We start from the raw sequence: 22,355 nt of genomic DNA, 5'->3' as shown, positions 1-22,355 counted from the left end.
TAGGTACTGAGAATACACACTACTACTTCACTAAGTTAAAACATTTGAGAGCATTCTGAGAATTTCAAGAAAAAGAAGATACAGGTTTTCATTATGACCCTGATGCATGTTTTATTTGTGATTTACAGAAGTGGGATTGAGTTTAGAAGGTGGGGCTTCTGTGGAAATTTTGTAGTAAATTTTGCAGAAAGGCTGATGGGACTTCTTGTCCATGCAAATAATCAATTTTAGTGCTGAGAACACAGGTCAGGAAAACCAAGTATGAACTAGTCATCAATGATGAACACCTGGGCGCCTTCAGATTTTATGTCTTAGAAAATTTAGCAAGACCAACTGATTTGAAAAAGTTAACAGCAGCTGCGTGTGATGGCACATGTCTTTAATCCCAGCACTTGGGAGGCAGAGGCAGGAAGATCTCTGAGTTTAAGGCCAGCCTGGTCTGCTGAGCGAGTTCCAGGACAGCCAGAGCTACAAAGAGAAACCCTGTCTCAAAAAAAAAAAATCACCCCTCAAAATAAATAAAAAAGAAAAGAAAAGAAATAATATCTTATCCAGGTTAATTTGGGAATATGACTGAGTTCTCTCTAAAAGTGAGCCATGAAAGCGTATAGGCAGGAGACCTAAACTACTCCTTATCTAGGCGATTGTGTGTGTTTATTTCTAAATCCCAAACATCTCACATGACTCCTGGCACACAGATGTCTTCTAGCCGTAATGAAAGAGAAAAGATGTTTTTCTTAAAACGTTGGGGACCTACAACAGTTGCTGTATTTGATCCGAAGTGTTGGGACCAGTTTCATGGGGAAATAGACACACCATTTTGAAGGGTTCAGCTAATAAAGGAGTCATGGAGACACAGAACTTGGGCTGACCCTGATTTCCGTTGTGTGTGATGTATCCACGTCCTAGCTGCATTGCCGGTCCAGAGTTGTTTAGTGTTAGGTAGTCTCTTTCATACTTGAGAACGAAGTCCGTCTTTTCCCGTGTGATTTGTCTGATTTTCACCTGCTCTTCTGATGTAGGACGCGAGGAGCTTAATGCCAAGACCTAAAGCTGATGCCTGAAAATGTGAGTTGCCTGAAACAAGATAAGGCTCCCGAGTTAGAGGCACGGCTCACAGAGGCAGGCTGCTTTCTTCCTGATCAAAACATTAGCTGCTGTGAAGAGAGAAAGAAGACACAGAGCCGCTAGGGCTGCAGGATTTAGATTATTGATTCCTGAAGTGCCGAGGGAGTTAGGTTAAGAGAAGGAAACAGGAAGGGAATGATGGAGTGTGGCCGAAGAAGGAATTGCTTGCTTCCCGCTGTGGGCTGTGGGCTGGGTGTTTGTGTCCTAACATGCAGATGGTAAAAGCATCCTTAGAATGATGGCAGTCAGAGAAGAGGCATGGGTGACTATTAGCCCATCAAAGTGGACTCCTCATGAGTACCATTAATGACCTTAGAAAGAGGGGCCAAAAGAGACCCTTCATCTCTTCAGCCATGTGAACACACTTTGAGAGGTACTGTTTACTTGCTTTTTATTTTGAAATTTAATTTTTTTTTTTTTGTTTTCACGACAAGGTTTTTCTGTGTAGCCTTAGCTGTCCTGGAACTCATTCAGTAGACCAGGCTGGCCTTGAACTCACAGAGATCTGCCTGCCTCTGCCTCCTGAGTGCTGGGATTAAAAGTGTGGGTCACTACCACCCTGCTGACATACTTACTTTTAACCCAGGTGACTGTGCTTCTTTTTTGAGACAGTCTTACTATGTAACTATGACTATGACTGTAACTCACTCTGTAGACCAGGTTGGTCTCATATTCATCTGCCTCTGCCTCCAAAACTATTGGGGATGGAAAAACGGCTTAGTTAAAAGTACTGGCTGCTCTTCCACAAGATCTGGGTTTGATCCCAGAACCCACATGGTGGCTCACAACTGTCTGTAACTCAAGTTTTAGGGGTCCAATGCCCACTTCCAGCCTCCGTGAGCACCAGGCAAGCATATGGTTCACAGACATGCAAACAGATCAAAACTCATACACATAAAATAAAATAATATGTTTTTTAAAAGAAGTAGATCTTGGGACTGATAACTACTTTTATGACTCCATTCAAGTTCATTTTTATTCTGATATGTAATGCATTCTGAATATAACTGCAGGGAGAATATAAGGTAAAATATTTTTCCCAGGCATAATGGCATACACCTTTAATGCCAGCACCCAGGAGGCAGAGACATATGGATCTCTGTGAGTTGGAGGTCAGTCTGGTTTATGTAGTGAGTTCCATGACAGCCAAAGCTGCATAGAAAGACCGTGTCTCAAAACAAAACAAAAAATAAAATAATTTTTGTAATTAGTGAACTATCAAATTCTGTGCCCTGACTTCCAGAGAGAACTTTCTTTGCTTCTCTCTTACATGTCAGAGCTCACAAACGCATCAGACGATGCTGAAGAAAGCCGAGCACATGTTTCTCATTAAATCCACTGGCAAAGAGAGACTTGATATTAAATAACCTTGAACAAAATAAATAAATAAATCAAACTATTGCTTCTGCAGAGACAGTGGGGAGGCCATGGCCTTCACTCTTTAATGAAGGACCCAGGGCCCAGAAGCACCCTTAGGCTGTCTCACCTGCTTCTTGAGAGAATACATGTGCAAGCCCTGTAGAGAAGGTTTCCAGGGAAACCATGTAACTTCTATTCTTTCCTCCTCCCTGAATATTATTAAGCACTAAACGTGCCTGTGTGTGCCTGGGGTTCTCATTTGAAATCAGAAACTGATGGGAAAACGTGTTTGCCTGAAACACACCCACATAACCAGAGATCGTTTTTCTTCTTCCCTCACTGAATGTCAGCTGCACACTCTGCAGGGGGAACTGGATGACCTGGGTTCATTTGTGGAAGAAAGACAGGGAGATTCGCTCCTGCCGCCTGCATCGCTTTCCTTCCTTACTATGAAGGTGGCTGGAATGAATGCTAGTCATGCTTAGATCAAGCAGTTGTGTCTTTCCAGTTAGGTGCTAAACGGTAAAGAATGTGAGTATCAGAGAATATCTTTATGTTCAGTTTTGTTGGTTTGCTTTGTTTTTTTGAGACAGGATTTCTCTGTGTAACTGCTCTGGCCGTCCTGGAACTCGCTTTGTAGGCTAGGCTGGCCTTGAACTCACAGAGATCCTCCCACCACTGCCTCCTGAGTGCTGGGATCGAAGGCGTGCATCACTACCACCCAGCTGTGTTTAGTTTTTAACATTCAGAGAAAGCTGATATCCCAATAGCATAGGGATGTATATATATATGAGAAATATCAAAGAAAACTCGACTGAAATATTTATGTATGTATCCATTGTTGGTGAAAGATTTTTAAGATACATGGTCTGTCCAGGTCTGTGTTTCTAGTGTAGGGGCGTGTTTCTACCCAGTGAGTCCACCTCCAGAACATAGTGGAGTGACCTTGAGGTGGATTCCTGACAAAGTGGAGCCAAGGTATCTGAACTGGAATAGAATGATGATAGAGACCATTAAGGATAAACAAGCCAGAAGGGAGCTGAGAGGCAGCCATGCTAAACTACCTGCTCAGCTCCAAAGAGTAGGGAAAAAATGGAAGGGCACTAAGGGGAAGATGAGGGGATGTGGGGGAAGGGGGATGAGCTGGGGACCAAGTGTGGGAAGGGTTTCGATGGATTCTGGTTCCCGTTTCTCTACCTAGGACACGAGTATATTTTTGTATTGAGGGTTTTGTGAGATTTATACCCACTAGAAAGATTTTCTAGTATTTCTAGACCAAAGGCCCCTCATAAAGCCCCCAGCTTTTCCAGAACCATCTTTTACTCCATTGATTTCCAACTGGCTCTGGATTGTGAATTAATGCTGCCATTTCTGGTTTTCACTGACACTGTGGTCAATGTCCATTTTATGGTTATGAGGACGTCCTTCTGCACTGGGCACTGGTCAGGTCTTTACATTGGACGTGGGTAGGTGACCTGGTAGGTGACCACACAAGAAGCCTGTTCCCTGGACATGTGATGTGGCTTCCAATGAGAACTGACAGAGAGAGGACTGCCTAGGCAGGGAAGCAGTGGAGGAGACCCAAAGCTTGTTCATTCTTAAGTTGTCTGTTGGGTCATTGGAGAGAGAAACTTTTGCAGGATCTTGCTCCTGAATGGGAGCCCAACTCCCTACTTTCTGTTCTTTCCCCAACCACATTCTACTTTAAGTATTTTCTTAATGAAGAGTTTAAAAGTTCCGAGTTCTTCTGCTCTGGGTTATTGTGGCAATACACAAAATGTATGTAGGCTATGGCCTCAAATATTGGAAATAGTATGACACAATGAGGCTGTAGATTTCACAATAAAAACTATGAAGTATTTTTTAAAGCAACTGTGGGAAAATATGAGGCCACAGTGAAAGAGCCTGTTTTCTTTCAGTAGACCTGAATGTAGGGTGTTCAACTTCAATTCAGCGTACCATAAGCTATACCTACCTATCCTGATATCCAGCAAACCCTGGTCACACACTCAGTCCACCTAAATTGTGTTAGTGTAGGTAGGGACATGATGTGTGACAGCAATCTCAGTTTGATCTTGCACCATGTGCCCTCCTAATTATATTCAGGTGTATCACTGTTGTCTTTAAGAACTTCCTTTTAGCCGGGCGGTGGTGGCGCACGCCTTTAATCCCAGCACTCGGGAGGCAGAGGCAGGCGGATCTCTGAGTTCGAGGCCAGCCTGGTCTACAAGAGCTAGCTCCAGGACAGGCTCTAAAAAAAAAAAAAAAAAAAAAAAAAAAGCTGCAGAGAAACCCTATCTCGAAAAACCAAAAAAAGAAAAAAGAAAAAAAAAGAACTTCCTTTTTTCCTTCCTTTCTTCCTTTTTTCCTTCCTTCCTTCCTTCCTTCCTTCCTTCCTTCCTTCCTTCTTTCCTTCCTTCCTTCCTTCCTAGCAGGACCATGTTTATTCATGGTGAGGGGGCATCTTCGTTATCTATATGTGTGGATGTCCAAAATGTCTGAAATCATTCATGCTTTCCAATGACCTCTCAAATAAACCAAACTTCCTCTGCCCAGACAAAAGACATAGATTTTTCCCTTCTTCCCCTTCGCCTCACTCCTCTGCCCTTCAGTTGGTGCTCCTGACATGGCTCTCCATTGGTACTTTTCAGTGCTTCAGCCCCACGTCTTGTCACCTCTGCCATCACCTCTGCCATCATCACTCCTGGGTGTTGAGATTCCATTAACATCTTAAGAGCTAATCCAAACGTCACCTTCCCTATAAAACCTTCCCTAGGCCCTTAGTCAGAATGGACTTTTACCACAGTTGCATTTTCTTGGCTTTTTATTTAAACCTCTATTGTACCATGCCGCAGTCTATCTGGTCTTCCTAGTCAGAGGCCTGTCTGAGTATCCCTGTCCCCTGCTACAGAAGAACACTCTGATTTGTCACAGGTTTCCCCCTTTTGTCAGGGGTGAACGCATCTGATACCTCTACCAGATGGTGCCTGCCTTATGTTTGTTTCTCAGTATATTCTAGCACAGCTGAGTTTCATACACACAGTAGGCAATGAATGCAGGTCCTCTGAGGAGAGTGGTGTTGGTCTCAGGAGTCATTTCCATACAGGTTTTGGTCTCAATATTCCTGTGACTTTGTACTCCATCCTTCTTTCAGTACAACCTCTTAAATTAGCTCATGGCCTGTTCTAGCTGCCTCTGAGGGGTCTGTGGTGGTGTTGACCAAAATCGAAATGAAGACAAAAATCAAAAACATAGCCAACAGTTCTTCAAGTGTGCAAGGTGTCTGCATGCTGCTCAGATTGTCTTTGCCTCTTTCTAGTTGAGGGTTATCGGGAGCACTGCTCTGAGTGTGGGGACCGGGTGCCCTTCCATGTTTCTTGCTAGCTTCTATTTGGTTTCATGCTTGCCAGTGAACTTGTATCTGACAAAACTGGAAGACAGAAGAGAGAATGGCAAAGAGTGGGTGATCACTTCATAGAACACGGCCTTCCATGTGTTGTCATCACTATTGCCATCCCCTGTGAGCTTGCTGGGCTCATGATCCAGCTCTAAAATCAAGGGATGAGATTTTATAGGCCAGGGGGATTGCCATTATAGGCACTGGGACTCTTGAGGGCATTTAGCTGTGTCTATATTTATTATTATGTAGGAGGCAGGTTTCTCAGTCTGAAGGGTCCCTGACGATGGGAACCCAGCATACCTTCCACACATGGCTCCCTCCTGGTTGGTGGCTGCAGCTCTTGTGGGTCGCTGGTGTTTCTGTTTTGTTTTTTGTTTTTTCAAGATAAGGTTTCTCTGTGTGGCTTTGGCTGTCCTGGAACTCACTCTGTAGACCAGGCTGGCCTCTAACGAACTCACATTGAGCAATTAGTGCCTGGGGCAGGAGTTACTTTAAAAACAAGAGACTGTTTTCTCTAGTTTCTAGAACTGAGAAACTGTGGATTGAGCAGAGCCAGGGTGGGGGTGGAGAGTCAAGGACTTGGCGTTTGTGTGGCTTTGAGACTTCCCCAGGGAAAGCCCAAGCCCTTAGTAGCCACAAGACTGGTGGTTTTACAGAACAAGTACTTAGTGATGATGCAAAAGAAAGGCATAGTGTGTGTGTGTGTGTGTGTGTGTGCGCACATGCATGTGTGTACTGTGTAGACTTGACCACCAAACATCTCGTTGCAGAAACCTTGGCAATGCCTGGAAATGGTGGCTGGCTTTCTGCCAGACAATAGGAACCTACTTTAATTTTAAAGTATGACCAGAAGATTCTGGGTTTGATTGGCGGGAGACTTCCTCTGATGTGAGGGACATGGCAGTACTGCTCTGTCCTGCCAAGGGACCTTGCATTCCTTGGTAGGCTGCTGTCTTCCAGGACCTCTTCCAACTGCCTGACTCAGAACCACACAGAAGGGGTAATTCTTACCAAAGCAGCAGGCAGGGAGATTTACTCACTTGTATTAATGAGCAAATGCTTAGAAAAGAATCTGACATTCGTAAGAAGTGAAAATGAGGCTGTTTGCACCTCCTAGGGGGACCTCAGATGTGCGCAGAGAGCTCAGCATGGCGGCAGGCAGCACAGGTGTGCAGGGATGAGGCGCTGCAGCAGGCAGGACCTTCCTGACTGAGATGGTAGCACTGCTACTGTTGGAGACAAACCAAGGCCAGTCTTAGTGATAAGAGGTCACCACTAGGTAGGGCCAGATAAGGAAGAAGACTTGACCATTTTCATGACCCAAATTTCTAATAATATCTTTGATGCCACTACTTGATAATATAGACTTCAAATTTAGGGTTTGTTTGTTTGTTTGTTTTTTGAGAACCATTTTTCTGAGTTTTTACTGAGGTGTGATCTAAGTTAAAAGATGTTTACCATGCAGAATACACCTTTTTTTTTTTTTTCAAAATAAAAATTATTAATGCTTCCTCCTGGCTAAGAAACTCAAATTCCCCAATATCCAAATGAAAAAGCGAATGCATGAGAAACAAAAATCACCACTAATAGTATAAGCTATAACTCCCAGCCACTTGGAGGCTGAGGCAGGAGGATCACAAGCTCAAGAACTGCCCGGGCTACCGTGAGTTCAAAGCAAGCCTGTATAACTTACTGGAGATACAGCTTATTGATAGAGTACTTTTCTTCCAGGTGTGAGGTCTTACATTCAATTCCCTCGTGCCCTCAAACAACAGTAAGTGTATATATTCTCCCAAATTTGTTATGTATACACACACTATCATTTACATTTTTAATCAATTTATTTTGAGACAAGGTATCTAGCACAGGCTGACCTCAAACTCCATAAGTAGCTGAGAATGGCCTCGAGTGTCTGGCCCTCCTGCCTTTGACATTCACGTTGGAATTATAGGTGTGCACAGTTGTCTGGTTTATTTAGTGCTGGAGCTGAATCCACGCCTGTGTGCACACTAGGCAAACACTATCAATTGAACTACATCCCCACTCATAATTCAGCAGCACTTAGCTAATTGATCTCCTGTAGAGAGACTTTTAGGGTGTTTGCAAATTTTAGTTAAAATGAAGGCAGTTAATTATTATTGTTATATTATTTTGCTTATCTCTGTGTGTGCACGTGTGTGCTCATGTGTAGACTAGAGTCAACATCAGTACCCTTCCCTCACTGTCTGCCAGCTTAGTTTTTTGCGACCAGGCCTTTTGCAACCTGGACTTTGCAGATTCTAGACTGGCTGGCTAAGCAGCCGCTGACCTTCAGCTCCTCAGCACTGGGGTTCTAGACACACATATCCCTATGTCCAACCGTTATTTGGGTGCTGGGGAACTGAACTGAGGTCCTTCCGAGTACACAGCACCCACTTTATCTGCTGAGCCGTCGCCCCAGCTCCTGATAACTATTTCTGACCGTTGGTCTTCTCACAGTTCATCCTTTCTGATTGGCAGATCTTGGATGTAGACTGGCTGAAGCGAAGAATAGATACATTAAGTTTGATAAGATTTGTCAGAATGTCATATGTTGATTTGCCAGCTCTCAAAGCTTTTGGTGTGTGACAGAGCACCCTTTCCCTCAAGTCAGCACCGGCTTTGGGCAGTAACCAATCTTTGCTGACAGGGAAGATGGACTTATTTTGGTTGTGTATGTTTAATAAATAATGTATTGGGTTTCCTGTCATGGTCACTGGACACATGCATTTTATTCTTCTGGAAATTCAATATTTTCAGGAGAAGTGTTTACTTTTTTTACTCAATGAATGATTAGAGTTTCTCATCATTACTACCATTGTCATGTTTTATATACATTTAAATCTTTATGATAACAGCAGAAAACATCAATCAAGTTATCGTGTATCTCCTCCCCTCCCAATACAATTCCATGGAATGCTGAGCTATCCTTCAGTACCCTAGGGATATGAGAACCAAATATGACAGAAATCGATCCCACCACAGTTCTGGAGGCCAGAGGTACAAAATCACAATGTTGGCAGGGCCATGCATCCTTGGAAGGGTCCAAGGGAGGATTCTTCCATGTCTTCTCCAGCTTGTTACCTCCATGTGTTCCTTGGCCTTCAGAAGCCTTGTGCTTGCCCTGCATGTCACTTCTCCTCATTTAAGGACACCAGTTATTGGACCTCATCTTAACTTGATTTTACACACACACATGCACACACACACACACACACACACACACACACACCAATCTATTTCCAAATAAGGTTACACTCACAGATACTGGAGCTAGGATTTCAATATATTTTGGGGGCAATACACAATTTAATTCACAACAAACCTATCAAGAAATATATTGCTCACTAGAGACTGGGCTATTGCTTGGCCATAGAGTTTGCCTAGGATGTGTAAACTCCAGTGCTCACCCTCAAGGAAACCATTGGCTTGAAATTCATTGATAATGCTACTTTGGAGCTCTCTCTCTCTCTCTCTCTCTCTCTCTCTCTCTCTCTCTCTCTCTCTCTCACACACACACACACACACACACACACATTGGCATTCCAGGATATAAAGAACACTGTAAGAACTGGGATTTAGCCCATCTTGTTGCACACCCAATTCCCCAGCACACCGTGTAGTGTCTTGTAGGCAGTGAGCACTCAACAATTAATTCTTAAACTAAAGAATCTGAGTTTCAGAACCATTTGGAAATTTAAACATTTTTTTATTTAAATTAACACTTGTAATTAAAATACAAGAGACCACCTTAGCTGCCAGATAGGGCTAGCCACGCAAGTGCTTTAGAATTCCCTGGCATCTGTTCTGAAATGAGCCCCTGAAAACATGTAAAGAAGCACCGAGAGTAGAACTGAATGTGTTCACCAGAATTATTAGGTTGGATAAAACTGGAAATCAGTCAGCAGGTTCTTTACAAAATTCTAGCTTATTCTATTCTCTTCATACTGTTAAACATAATTGCCAATTATGGAAAACAGAGTCTACCCTACAAAAGACAATAATTATAATTTCAGAAATGTATTTTCTAATTTATCTAAAAATATAATCAATTGCCATTAGTATAGGACTAACGGTTTCCAAATCATGCTACGGAACTCCCATGGCTGACCCTTAATGGCTTGCTGGCATATCCACAGATCAGTCTATCTTTCAACCCACGTCAGATGGTATCTATTTGTAGTCGATGGTGGTTACCACTGAGACTCACAAATGACGTAGAGTGGAGGACAAGAGGCTGCAGAATATTCAGCCCTAAATGGACTGAATACCTACCATCTCCTCCAGGAGATCTCATACAAAGAGGGACTGGAGAGACTGTAAGAGACAGAGGTGGTGAATGAATACAGGAAAACAGCATCCTCTGGACACACCAGGCCAGCTGCACACGTGAACTTGAAGCAGTTAGGACAAGCCCCACGAAAGCTCAAGCCAGACCAAATCCCAGCATGGACAGACGGGGTGGGTACGAAGTCCCGCCCCTAACCAGGAACTATTGGCAATTGATAGCTGCAGGGAGAGGAAGAGTTTGCTTTCTTTAGGAGTGTTGCCATGGCCCGGACGTAAGTTTGGTAGGTAGGGAAGTGGGTGAATCTGGGAAAAGATAGGGGATTGGCTGAATACGGCCAAAACTCATTGTACACAATTCTCAAAGAACTAATAAAAATAAAGCAACCCATCTCCTGAAAACAATATACTTTCTATACTTAATTTGTTTGCAAATCAAGAGTTTTTTTCTAGCTGATATATTTTATCCATAATGTCTTTCTGGCCTTTTCAGAGCATCACCAAACCCAGCGAAGTGCAGTCACATTGGACCAAGTCTACAACAGATGCTTTGTGTGTGTATGTGTGTGTGTGTGTGTGTGTGTGTGTTTGGCCAGTCTTAGATATACATGTAAGTTGCTTTGACCTGACCCATCTGACCTGTGATATGTGTTTTCACTGAGCACTGAAGATAGAGACATCAATATCAGCAGAAGGAGGACCCCAGGTCTAGAATATTTTCAAAGGTGTGGAAACAGATCATTTGCAAAGACTATGTAAAGAAAGCAAACATGAATTTTGCTTGTCTGCAAGTCTACATTCTTTGGGAAATGGAAGAATGAAAGCCAGTATGTAGCATCATGTATTTCAGCTTTATGAAGAAGCTGGCTCATTTAAAGAACTAATTTGTATGCATGTGTGTCAAAAGCTAAATACAGATATACTTTGTAATTGTTTTTATCATCAAGATGATCATTTCAGCAATTCAAATGAAAGGCAAAGTTTGTGCAAAGTCTGCATGGCTCTTCTTTGGAAGCTCAGGAACGGCTTCTGGTTGAAGGTAGAATGCACCAGTCTTCCTCCACCTACATTAATTAGTAAACTGTGGTAAGAAGTGCCGTAGAACATCTAATCTCCATTCATAGGAAGAACACAATTGCTACATGGGCTTGTCCCTCTGTAGAGGAGACAACATGGTTTTAAAAAGGGTTAGTTGCTAGGAATGAGGAGTATTTTTGTAGCTCTCTATGAGCCACGGAAGGTTCAGGAAGCAGGGAGGGATACCTACATCTTCATGGCCCACATGAGGCTTCTTCCCTGCATGTATATTAGATTCAACCAGAGTACTTAGACACTATGCCCGGACCATTTCACACTGATGAAGTTATAATCTACTGAAAGTGGGCTGATTTAAAAATGTAAGGCACCCGGCGGTGGTGGTGCATGCTTTTAATCCCAGCACTCGAGAGGCAGAGGCAGGCAGATCTCTGTGAGTTCGAGGCCAGCCTGGTCTATAAGACCTAGTTCCAGGACAGGCTCCAAAGCCACAGAGAAACCCTGTCTCGAAAATCAAAAAACAAACAAACAAAAAAAAAAAAAACAAAGATAAGGGCATTTTTAAAGTGTCCCCGATGATTCTTACTGAAGCAGAATCAGGTGATACTTGGCTTCTGCAAACACAAAAGAAAGGTTGGGCTTCATCTGAGTGAAGAGTCTATCTTGAAAAAATTAAAAATCAGAAAAAGTTGTATCTGATTATATTTAATCTGGACACCAATAACACATTTCTTTCTGTGGAATTAATGATGGGTAAAACTATTTGATTAAATAATTTACTGATCTGTCTCTACAGCAGATCAACACTAATAACAAATAACATAACATTTAAGAAATGAGAAAATAAAGGAAGATGGTTCAATTGTCTTTCTGAACCTCAGGATGTCTCAAATTAAAAAAAAAATGACTATGCAAGAATACACTTATAGCAGGTATCTTCTTCCATTAAAAAATAAAAAAAAAACTGTTCAGACTGAAAATGTAATATCAAAGCATTTAGCTAATAATATTTTCTGGAACCCATCTTATAATAAGATACTTTTAAAAACTCCACGGAGCAGCTCCACAAATAAGTACCCATAACTCTCATAAGCCTTTCAAGTCATTTTGAGTTGTTGGGAAAAACTGTCCTTGAAGATTTCACAAGTCCACGAACATGTGAATGAGGTGGCAGGCAGGAAGAAGAGAGGTGGGGTAAGAAAAACGATCAATGTGCATCGAAGGGCCCATTTAGCCACTTCCTGTTTCTGTGCCAGAGACAATGACACCGATTGTATTAGGTTATTCACTCTGGGGAAAAGGTCTTACCTCTATTTTTCATATCCATAACCCTGGAGCCACACCAGCAGGGGAGGGTCAAGGCTCAGGCTCAGAGCTTGCTTTCAGCATCTGTGCATCTCAGCTGCACACAGAGAGACTAATTGCTAAAGGCACTCAAAAGGCTATCGTGCTTGCTTCCAGCACATCACCAACGTCTGTGGGCACAGAGGGGACGCTCAGAGACAAATTGTAAAGGATGCAGCGGAGCTTAGCAATGCTTGTGCCCTTTTCTGTTCTTAAAGGCCACATGAAAGCCAAAACGTATAGTAAACACATGTGACAACAGGTATCACCAATTATTCTACTAAAGAACCTCCGGAGACACTCAATGCGAGAGCATCAGGTGTAATATGCAAGCCATCAGTCTATTTAAACTTAGAATGTTCATCAACATTATGGCGTCTGAGAGGGGAAAATAGCAAAGAAGTCTTGCGCTGAATCATTAATGCCAACGTTTTTTCCTCTGGCAAAGAGTTCAACTGGGGAAAAAACTGTATTTCTGAAGGGCCAGTGTTCAGCGTGTCCTGTTGCATTTTAAAGCTAAGTCTGATGACTGACACATGCTGATTTCAAAGCTTTCGAACACAAAATTGCTTTTGGCTCTAGCGCCGAATATTAAGCAGAGTGTTTCTCTCCTTGTTTGATGCCAAGAACGAGATGTAGGAACCAGTTAAACTGCACCGTCCACCCTTTGTCTCTGCAGACTTCAATCTGGTCGAGGAAATACTTCTTAGCATACTCCTCGCTCTTCCCCACCGTGAGGGCGTCTCGGATATACTCAATGTCTTCTTTGCTTGTTAACTGGGGCATTCCTGTCATCAGCATCATGGAGAACAGGATGATCAGCAGGTTGGTGTGGTGGCGAAGAGCCAGATAAGCCCTGACACAGACATCCTGGACAAAGGAGAAAAAGATCCTGTTATCAGGGTCCCAGCTGGGGCTTAGGTGCGATCAAGGCGAGTTTCTGAAGAACGTTCATCCGTGCTGGAATTTACATGTTACTGTTCATGCAAAGAACTCTTTGTGAACAAGGCAGGTCTCTGCTTCAGGGAAAAACACCGCGAGAACTTATATACTTTTATGATCCTGTAAACGCAGCAGTGTGTCACAGCTACTGTGCTCAAGGACAAGCGACTGGTTCAGACAAGTCTCATGCTGTTTGTTAGGGTGCCGTTCAGATTCAAGTTCTTTCATAGGAGATCAAGGGTAGAAACACTTGTCCTACCTAAAGAGGCGTGAGTCACTTTTGAATACCATATTGGAATCAATGAACTTTATGTAAGTGAAAGCAATGTTTGCCAAGAGCTAATGAAATCTCCCAAATGCAGGAAATGTGTTGAATTTAGCTAGTGCTCATATTTACTTTTTTATACTTTGTTGTATTAAAAAAAACAGATAAATTTGCTTTTCACCATCTGATTTTCTAAATTGTTGAATGAATTTAAAAATTTTAACACAGTGAAAGAGTATGGTTTTAAAAATTGATGGCTAGCCAAGCACAGTAACTTATGCCTGTCATCCCAGCACTCTGGGGGCTGAGGCAGGAGGATCAGGGTGAGTTTGAGGTAAGCCTAGGTTACAGAGTAAGTTCCAGGGAAGCCTGACTTAGAATGAGATCCTAACTCAAGAAACTAAGTAATAAGGTGACCCCCCCAAGAAACATATACAGAACCCCTGGAAATTGGAAACAGACAAGATTGCCTGACAAAATTGGGAGCATGGGGGGCAGGGGGTTAGAAGGAAGGGGAGAAAGGGGGTTGAGGAGAACTTGTGGGAATGGGATAGTTGAGAAGGAGGAAGAACAGATATGAGAGCAAGGAAAGAGATATCTTGATTGAAGGAGCCATTATGGGGTTAGCAAGAAACTTGGCTCTAAAAATATGCCCAAGAACCCACAGGGATGACCCCAGCTAAGACCCTAAGCAATAGAGGAGAGGGTGTCTGAACTGGCCTTGCCCTGTAGTCAGACTGATGATTATCTTAAATATCACCATAGAACCTTCGTCCAACAACTGATGGAAACAGAGGCAGAGACCCACATCGGAGCCCTGGACTGAGCTCCCAAGGTCCAGTTGAAGAGTGGAAGGAATGAGAATATGACCAAAGAGGTCAAGACTATGAAGGGTTCATCCACTGAAACAGTTTACCTGTGCTCACTAGCTCCAGCGGGACTGGGAAGGAACAAGCATAGGACCAAACTAGTCCCTCTGAATGTGGTTGACAGTTGTATGGCTGGGGCAGATTGAGGGGCCTATAACAATGGCACTGGGATTTATCTCTACTGCATGTACTGGCTTTTTGGGATCCTATTCTTTGGATGTATACCTCGCTCAGCCTAGATGTAGTAGGGAGGGTCTTGGGCCTTCCACAAAGCAAAGAGGGCTTTACCATCTCTTAGGATTAGATGGGGGTGGGGTGGGAGGGTGAGTAGAGGGAATGGGAGGAGGAGAGGGAGTGGGAATTTGGATTGGTATTTTTTTTAAATCTAATAAATAAATAAATAAACCAAAAGGAAGGAAGGAAGGAAGGAAGGAAGGAAGGAAGGAAGGAAGGAAAAAAGGAAGGAAGGAAGGAAAGAAGGAACGAAAGATCATATGCACCATCTTCCCATCTTCGTCAATTAGCACAAGATGGCTTTGTCTGTATCTATTATTTACTCTCACTCATTACTGTGAGAAAGGTCTGCAGCCTGCAGGAGAAAAGGATTTGTTGGGTCGTGGCTTCACAGGGTGCTAGTCTAACACGGCAGGAAAGAGTGCAGCGGGCTGGAGGTGGCTACTTGTGCACATCGCAGTAGACAGGAAGCAGAGAACTCAGTCTGGAATCAGAAGCAGTTATAATCTTCATAGAGCCTGTGACGTGTCCTCTATGTGTCCTGAGGTTCCACAACTTCCCCAATAGTGCTGTTACCTGGGGCTCAGTGTTCAGACCCATGCGGATGGGGGGCTTTTCAGTCTCAAACCACAACACTGTATCATTTGCATGTGGCACAGAAACCACAATGATAATAGAGGTCAGGCCTGTATCAGGATGGACCGTGGAGGGGGTAGACATGTTACAGGACGTAAAGCCACCAGCTCATTTGGATACAAGTAAGGCAGTTTCTACAAAACACAGGCACAGAGACCACCTAGACTGAGGGTGCAGGGTGTGTCAGCCCCTTTCATTCCCATCAGAACTCTGAAGCTCTTTTCTGCCCATCATGAAGGAGGAGGCTAACGCAGTCCCTAAAGCCTGTCTGGGCTGTCCCAGCTGCAGCCCGGATTTCAACTGTCCCCTGGCAGCAGCTCCAGTACATTAGCGCTTTTACATTCTAAATGATGCCACTGGTGTCCGGAAATCATTTTCTTTGCTCATCCAACCCACTGAGGCATCTCCGGTTTCTTAGTAATTACAGAGGCTAAGTGCAGACTTCACCTCAGGCTACAGTCTCATTAATTTGCCAACTCTTGCGATTTTCACACAGACATCGGGAGACGTCTCTTGATTTGGAACCAGAGTCTGTTCTGATTTTTAATTATTTTCTATCCTTCTATACACTGGGGGCTCCAGGCAAATCTCCTGCTTGTGAGCCCACTGCGGGGTCAATCTTTTTTTTTTTAATGAAATATTTTCAAGGAGGGAAATTAACCCCAGGCAAAGTTATTGTCACACCAAGCCATAGGTGCTCAGCAAGCACTTTCGGGGGATGATAAGTAGATTCAACTGTCCCTGTGCCCAAAGAGATACACGAAGGGAAAGGAGCTTCTGTCTTGCTTCTCTTGAAGTCCACCCCACCCTGATGAGTTAGCATCTTCTCGTGGGTGCTGAAGAGGGAACTCAGAGCCTTATTCAGGCCTGGTAGGCACTGTAGCACTGAGGTGCATTCCGGCCTATGTGTATGATTCTTGTTAGTTCTAGCTTGTTTGAGTAGTTCTGACTTTCACATCCGGCTCTTCTATGAGAGAGAAACCTCTTCCCCAAAATTAACTGCATGTACCCTACTTGGCTGCCTGGGCTTGATACTTGAGAGCAGATGTTAACTGTTCTATGTTGAAGGTAGAGCGGAATGCTGGCTAACAGAGTCACACCTAGCTGTAGGAACTCAAATGTTGGCTTTATATTAACAATCAGGGAAGTCATTTAGCTTCTCATCTGCAGGATGAGAACAATAGTAACAGCAATAGCCATTTCATAGGGCCGTGGTGAGATTTAAGAGGACTTGCGTCATTGAACGCACTCCTCAGTGCTGAGGGCATCAGTTTCTTATGCAGACCATCTGTCCAAAATGATTCTTTAGACAATCGAGAGTTAGTGGCTGGAGGGTGTGAGTGGGTGATTACGGTTTTTTTTTTTTTTTTAACAACACGTATGGGAGAGGCTGTTTTCACTCCGACCCCCCGAGGAAGGGTACATAGGATGTCACACACTGGTCATTTACAGGTGATTCTTTTGCTTTGGGGGTCACAGTTGGGTACTGCTCCATCCACACCAGCCCCAGAAGTTTCATTTCCGGTATTTGTACTCAGTGGCAATGCTTGTGAGCTGTCCTGGTCACACTGCTTCAGCCCAGAGGACTGCGGCTTGAGCAGCTACAAGGATGTGGCTGGGGAGCTCAGGGGAAAACCCAGAACACAGAAGTCACGGCTGTTGAAAGTGAACTTTTTCTCCCCCAGGGCTCAGACACTGTTCTTCTTAACAGCCTGTGAGAACCCGTGTGCTACTGGGTGAGGAAGGGAGAGAGTCTGACTAGGGCACTTGGTTTCAGGAGCCTCTTTAAGTGGAAAACATTCCATTTCCACTGAGGACATTAGCGGAGAACTCTCCTTTAGTAGCTAATAAATGGGTTGAGCCTGCATAGTACATGTGCTCTTAATTTCATTGTGGTTTAAATGCCTTAATTGTAGCATCCAAGGCCTGAAAGAAAGAAATGTTTTCATAGACTGCCACCTCCACACATCTTAGAAACAAAGGAATTCATTACCATGTCAGGACCCAAACCTTGCCTCGATTTAAACCAGCTAATTTTATAGATGCCATCAACTAATTCTTAACCCCTGAAGAGTAACTCTAGGCTGCTCAAGGTCATATGGATACTTTTCCTAACAACGCAAACCCTGCGTTCTCCTCTGCATGAACTGTACATGTTCGCCGAAGTAAAAAATAAAGTAATGTTGAAACTACCAAACAGAAACTTCAGGGGTGAGGCTCTGAGGCTGCGGGAGGGAGAAGAGAAAAACTGACAAATATTCATCACTGAACAAAAAAAAAATGTTGTTTCTGCCTGCCAAGGGGACACAGTGGAGAAGAAAAATAGTTCAGGCCAAGGCACACGATACATAAGTTTTAAAATATAGGTCAATGCATTGGCTAGCCAGCATTCTTAGGACATCTCTATATCTGGTTTATATGATAAACCAGAGAAGATTGTTGATTCGAAGACCTGACAATGCAGGGAGAAGCACTCTGTGGTGAGGCTGAGCAGAGGAAGTGTCTGGCCCTTGGCTGTTCATTTATTGAGATAGAATTAGTAGTTTCATATTTATGGATGTGAACATGATTCTCAAACAAGCTGTTTGCCAGGGATATGGATATACCATTGTCTCTCAAATATTTAGATAAAAATTAATTAGGTGTACAAAGGCTATAATTGCTTCCTTTTAGTCTGTATTAAGACTGGCCTCTCTTGGGGCTGGAAAGATGGCTCAGCAGTTAAGAGCACTGGCTGCTCTTCCAGAGGACCCAGGTTTAATTCCCAGCACCTACATAACAGCTCACAACTGTCTGTAACTCCTGTTCCAGTGGATGCAATGCCCTCACATAGACATATATGCAGGCAAAACACCGATGTACATAAAATAAAAAATAAATTATTAAAAAAATAATGGCCTCTCTGTCTGTCTGTCTCTTCTGTCTCTTCTCTGTGTTGTGGATGTATCTTTCAGTCTTGTACTAAAAAGATTTGAGGTCATCTATTTGGATATAAAGTAAAAATAACATAACAAGGGTATATGAAACAGGGGAAGAATTCACAAGAGGCCACAGAAAGCAAACAACAACAACAGCAACACAAAAACTCCCACAGATCCCAATATTTACACAGAGTAATCTTCAACTTCATCTCTGGCTAAAGGGACAGTTCGATCCACTTCTTTATCCAACTTGGAGAAGTTAAAAAAAGAACAGAACAAAACAAAACCTCTTTATGAGAATCAGTGCTTTTGAAGAAATTGAGACCAATGGAAATTTCCCCAGAGGATTAAGCATACTTGGAAGATAACAAAACACATACCTCATAGTGTTACTACAGTAGACACAGCCAACCTTTACAAGAAACTGAACATTTAGAGGAATACTTTGTTGACATGTTGAGTAGCGTTTAAGAACACTAGGGCTCTAATATCTTGGGTGTTGAGTAACATTCTATATGGGCGGAATAACCCATAAATGGTTTAATGGGTGTTCCAATGCCATGCCTCCAGTCTTATATTTGTATATTTTCCAGGTTACATTCAACAGATAAAAAAGTCCTAAGAATATGAAAGCCTCCTTTGTCTGAGGGAGATACCATATCAACATATTCAAACTCTTACCCTTTTTGCATGCATTTTCCTTGGAGAGATGGGAAGTACTCTGTCTTCACACTGGGGTGGAAGAGGCTAAGCTGACCTAGTTAACTGGCCAGAGTGAGAAATCCCAAGAGGAATACATTGCCAGCTCTGTACTTCTAATGTAACAGGCACACTTGTCCTCTCTTACTTGACCTATATTGGGTATTAATTACGGTAATTCATTCTTAACCAATTGCGTTCCAAGTGACTTTGCTTTGCTCGGCTCTTTCCCTCCCTATCCACCCAGAGCCCTGTTTCAACCGATGCACATTTCCTTTCCTGACTCAGATTTCAATGCTCACTCCACAGAGACCTATGTTGCACCCTGTCTGGGCAGTTGTACTTTTTGTTCCTAAATACTCATTGTGTGTACTTGCTCATGATGTTTTTTTTCTGCTTGGATGTTCCTTCCTCTCCCTGTATCTACCAGATAAGATGAAATTGAATTCATCTTTAGAGGCTTCCTTACAGCTCTCTTCTATCTCATAGGAAGGATTCATTGTTCCCTCTGCACATTACTCTCACTGAAATCTTCACACAAAGTGTCCCTTGGCACGGAGTGGTGCCAGTCTGCCTTCTGAACCTGCTGTGCCTTTGCTTAGAATCACCTGTGCTCAGCACAATATTCAACACACTTCAGATGATCTGCCCACGTGAGATGGCCAAAAGCTTCCTGTGCAGAAGCCAAGTTAGGTCTTGGGCAAGATTCACTGCTTTTAAATTATAAGGACGTGGAGAGCAGTTATATTTGAAGGGGATTAAGCTGGGCAGACCCCTTAGCCTTTCAAGAACAACACTGGCCTGGCCCAGGGCCCCGAAGCACACGCAGCAGGGATTTAGTAAGGGCATATTGAGTCCATGTCCTGTCTTACACAAGGTGAACACAGCTCGATAACAACAGGATGGGGCAAGAGGCTGGGGGAGTCCAGTTAGCGGGTGACAGACATATACAGGGATCAGATGTCCCATGCAAAGGAAAGGAAGTTCAGGAGGGGTAAGAGATGACAACCCAGAAGACTGTCAGAGGGCAAGGTCTCCATTATGTTTCTGGCTGGACTTGGGGAGCTCAATTGTATTTCCAGAGTAGCAAAGCAAGAAGTCAGCCTTCCACTCCTAGAGCAGATGTCTCTGGGGGAGATGCTGAGGTAGAAACAGTCAAGACAACCCAGAAGCCAGTCAGCCTGACTCTTGCAGACACGATTTCAGTCAAGAACTTTCAGGTTCTCAGCAACTCCCGGAGTCGGGCTCTGTCCTGAGACTGGCCAGGTGCTTGCAGCTGGAAGCCTGGTGCACTCTGATTTGGGGCCAAGATGGCAGGTAAGCCAAACAGGGCAGCAAGGAAACTTCAACCAGTGTCAATCCAAGTGACCAGCTCTGGGCTTCCTGGGAAACGCTTCTTAACAGTGACATCTAGGGGCAAGTGCCTTTAGGGACACTCTCAGACTTTTCTCTGCACAGAGGAGCCCTGTTTGGCTCTCCAGATGTTAGATGCTTTATCTAACACACGTCCTCAGTTCAGCAGTGTGCAAAGACCACTTTCCTCTCCAGAGATCTGACAGTAGGAGATCAAGTTGCTCATGTTTGCAAATGAACTTGTATTGAATATGTCCTATAGGGATGTATCCCACATCCTGATCTCTGGGTGTAGATGGTTGCTTTGCTTCACACACACACACACACACACACACACGACATACAGAGGCACACACAAAACACACACGCACACATTCACACACACTCATGCACACACACATGCACACACATGCACGCACACATGCATGCACACACATAACACACAGGCACACACACAACACCCATGCACACACATATACACGCTCATATATATATGCACAGGATCTTAGTAAATAGTCCAGATAGTCTAGGCTGACCTCAAACCTATTATTCTTTTGCTCTAAACACTCATGTCTATTTCTTACATTAAGTTTTTAGTTTTTAGGGTTTTTTTGTTTGTTTGTTTTTGTTGTTGTTGTTGTTGCTGTTTTTCAAGACAGGGTTTCTCCATATAGCCCTGCTGTCCTGGAACTTGGTTTGTAGACCAGGCTGGCCTCAAACTCACTGAGATCTGTATGCATTTGCTTCTGTAGTTCTGGGGATTAAAGGTGTGTGTCACCACTGCTAGGTTCTTACCTTAAATTTAAAGCAAATTCTTACTTACCCACAACCTTTGAAAAGATAAATATGAATGATTGGAAAATCTTGAAATGTTGGCAGTATTGTCTCTGGAAGATGGGCCGAGGGTTAGATGTCTGATATTTAAAAGAAATCTGCTTTTAGGTGGCATGGTGGTACACGCCTTTAGTCCAACACTTGGGAGACAGAGGCAGGCATAGCTCTGCAAATTTTAGGACAGCCTGGTCTACACAGTGAGACTTTGTCTCAAAAAAACAAAAGAATAAACCTAAAGTTTATTTTTTTGGCTTTTATTTTTAACGAAAAATTACTGCTTAGAAAAAAAGCTAATCCAATTCCTATTAAAATAAACAGGAATTCAAGTATTATTTGCCTTTGATTTTGTATGTTTTATATGTTTACAGCTATTCGCTGAAATTTAAAATATAGAGATATCGAGGCAGCATAGAACGAGAGAACAAATTACAAGGACGCGGGAACAAACAGGTGGTTCTCACCCAGAGTCTGAGCGAAACCTCTCCCTAAATGACAAACAGGAATAGCAGCACAGTTAATACTTGCTGCGAACGGTGCTGGCTTCCGGGCAGTGCCCTTTTCCTACACAGGTATTTTATGTTTACAAAACAAGGAGCCAGGCTGCAGACTCAGTACATGGTTTGGATTTAGCCTTGTTGCTGTACCAATGTTTCCTGGGAGTCTTAAACAAGACTGTTGATTTTGTTTACCGTGAAGATGTCCTACCTTCCTGCACCCCATGATCTAGAGTCTAGATTTTAGACTTGTTCTTTACCCATTGTCTCACACAATTCAGGAGTCATCCTGTGACCTGGGGTCCCATAGCAGCCTTAGAACACAACAATTTGAGAATCACCTATCACACACACACACACACACACACACACACACATATGCATATATTGTATATGTATATATTGTATATGTATATACTTATGAAGACAGTGAAGCTCAGCTCTTAGAGAGACCCACATCAGGATGTGTCTTACTTTCTCTACAGGTCCTTTCTTTTTCTTAATGGCCATGCTTAAAATCTATATGAAAATATCTTT

General features: G+C 43.2%; 1 protein-coding gene across 3 annotated transcripts in view; it reads right to left on the bottom strand.

The window, feature by feature from the left end:
* Nucleotides 1-11,806: 11,806 nt before the first annotated feature.
* Nucleotides 11,807-22,355, bottom strand: part of Pik3cg (phosphatidylinositol-4,5-bisphosphate 3-kinase catalytic subunit gamma) — a 29,562-nt gene continuing 19,013 nt past the window's right edge. For all 3 annotated transcript variants that reach the window (XM_038337043.1, XM_038337044.1, XM_038337045.1), the window contains exon 11: nt 11,807-13,441. In XM_038337043.1, the coding sequence (XP_038192971.1) occupies nt 13,163-13,441 (279 nt within the window). In that variant the 3' untranslated portion in view covers nt 11,807-13,162. The remainder of the gene's footprint in view (nt 13,442-22,355) is intronic.

This window comes from Arvicola amphibius, chromosome 7, assembly GCF_903992535.2.
Source record: "Arvicola amphibius chromosome 7, mArvAmp1.2, whole genome shotgun sequence".
Lineage (NCBI taxonomy): Eukaryota > Metazoa > Chordata > Mammalia > Rodentia > Cricetidae > Arvicola > Arvicola amphibius.
The sequence above is the reverse complement of the archived record's forward strand: the minus strand, read 5'-3'. Positions and strand labels throughout refer to the sequence as shown.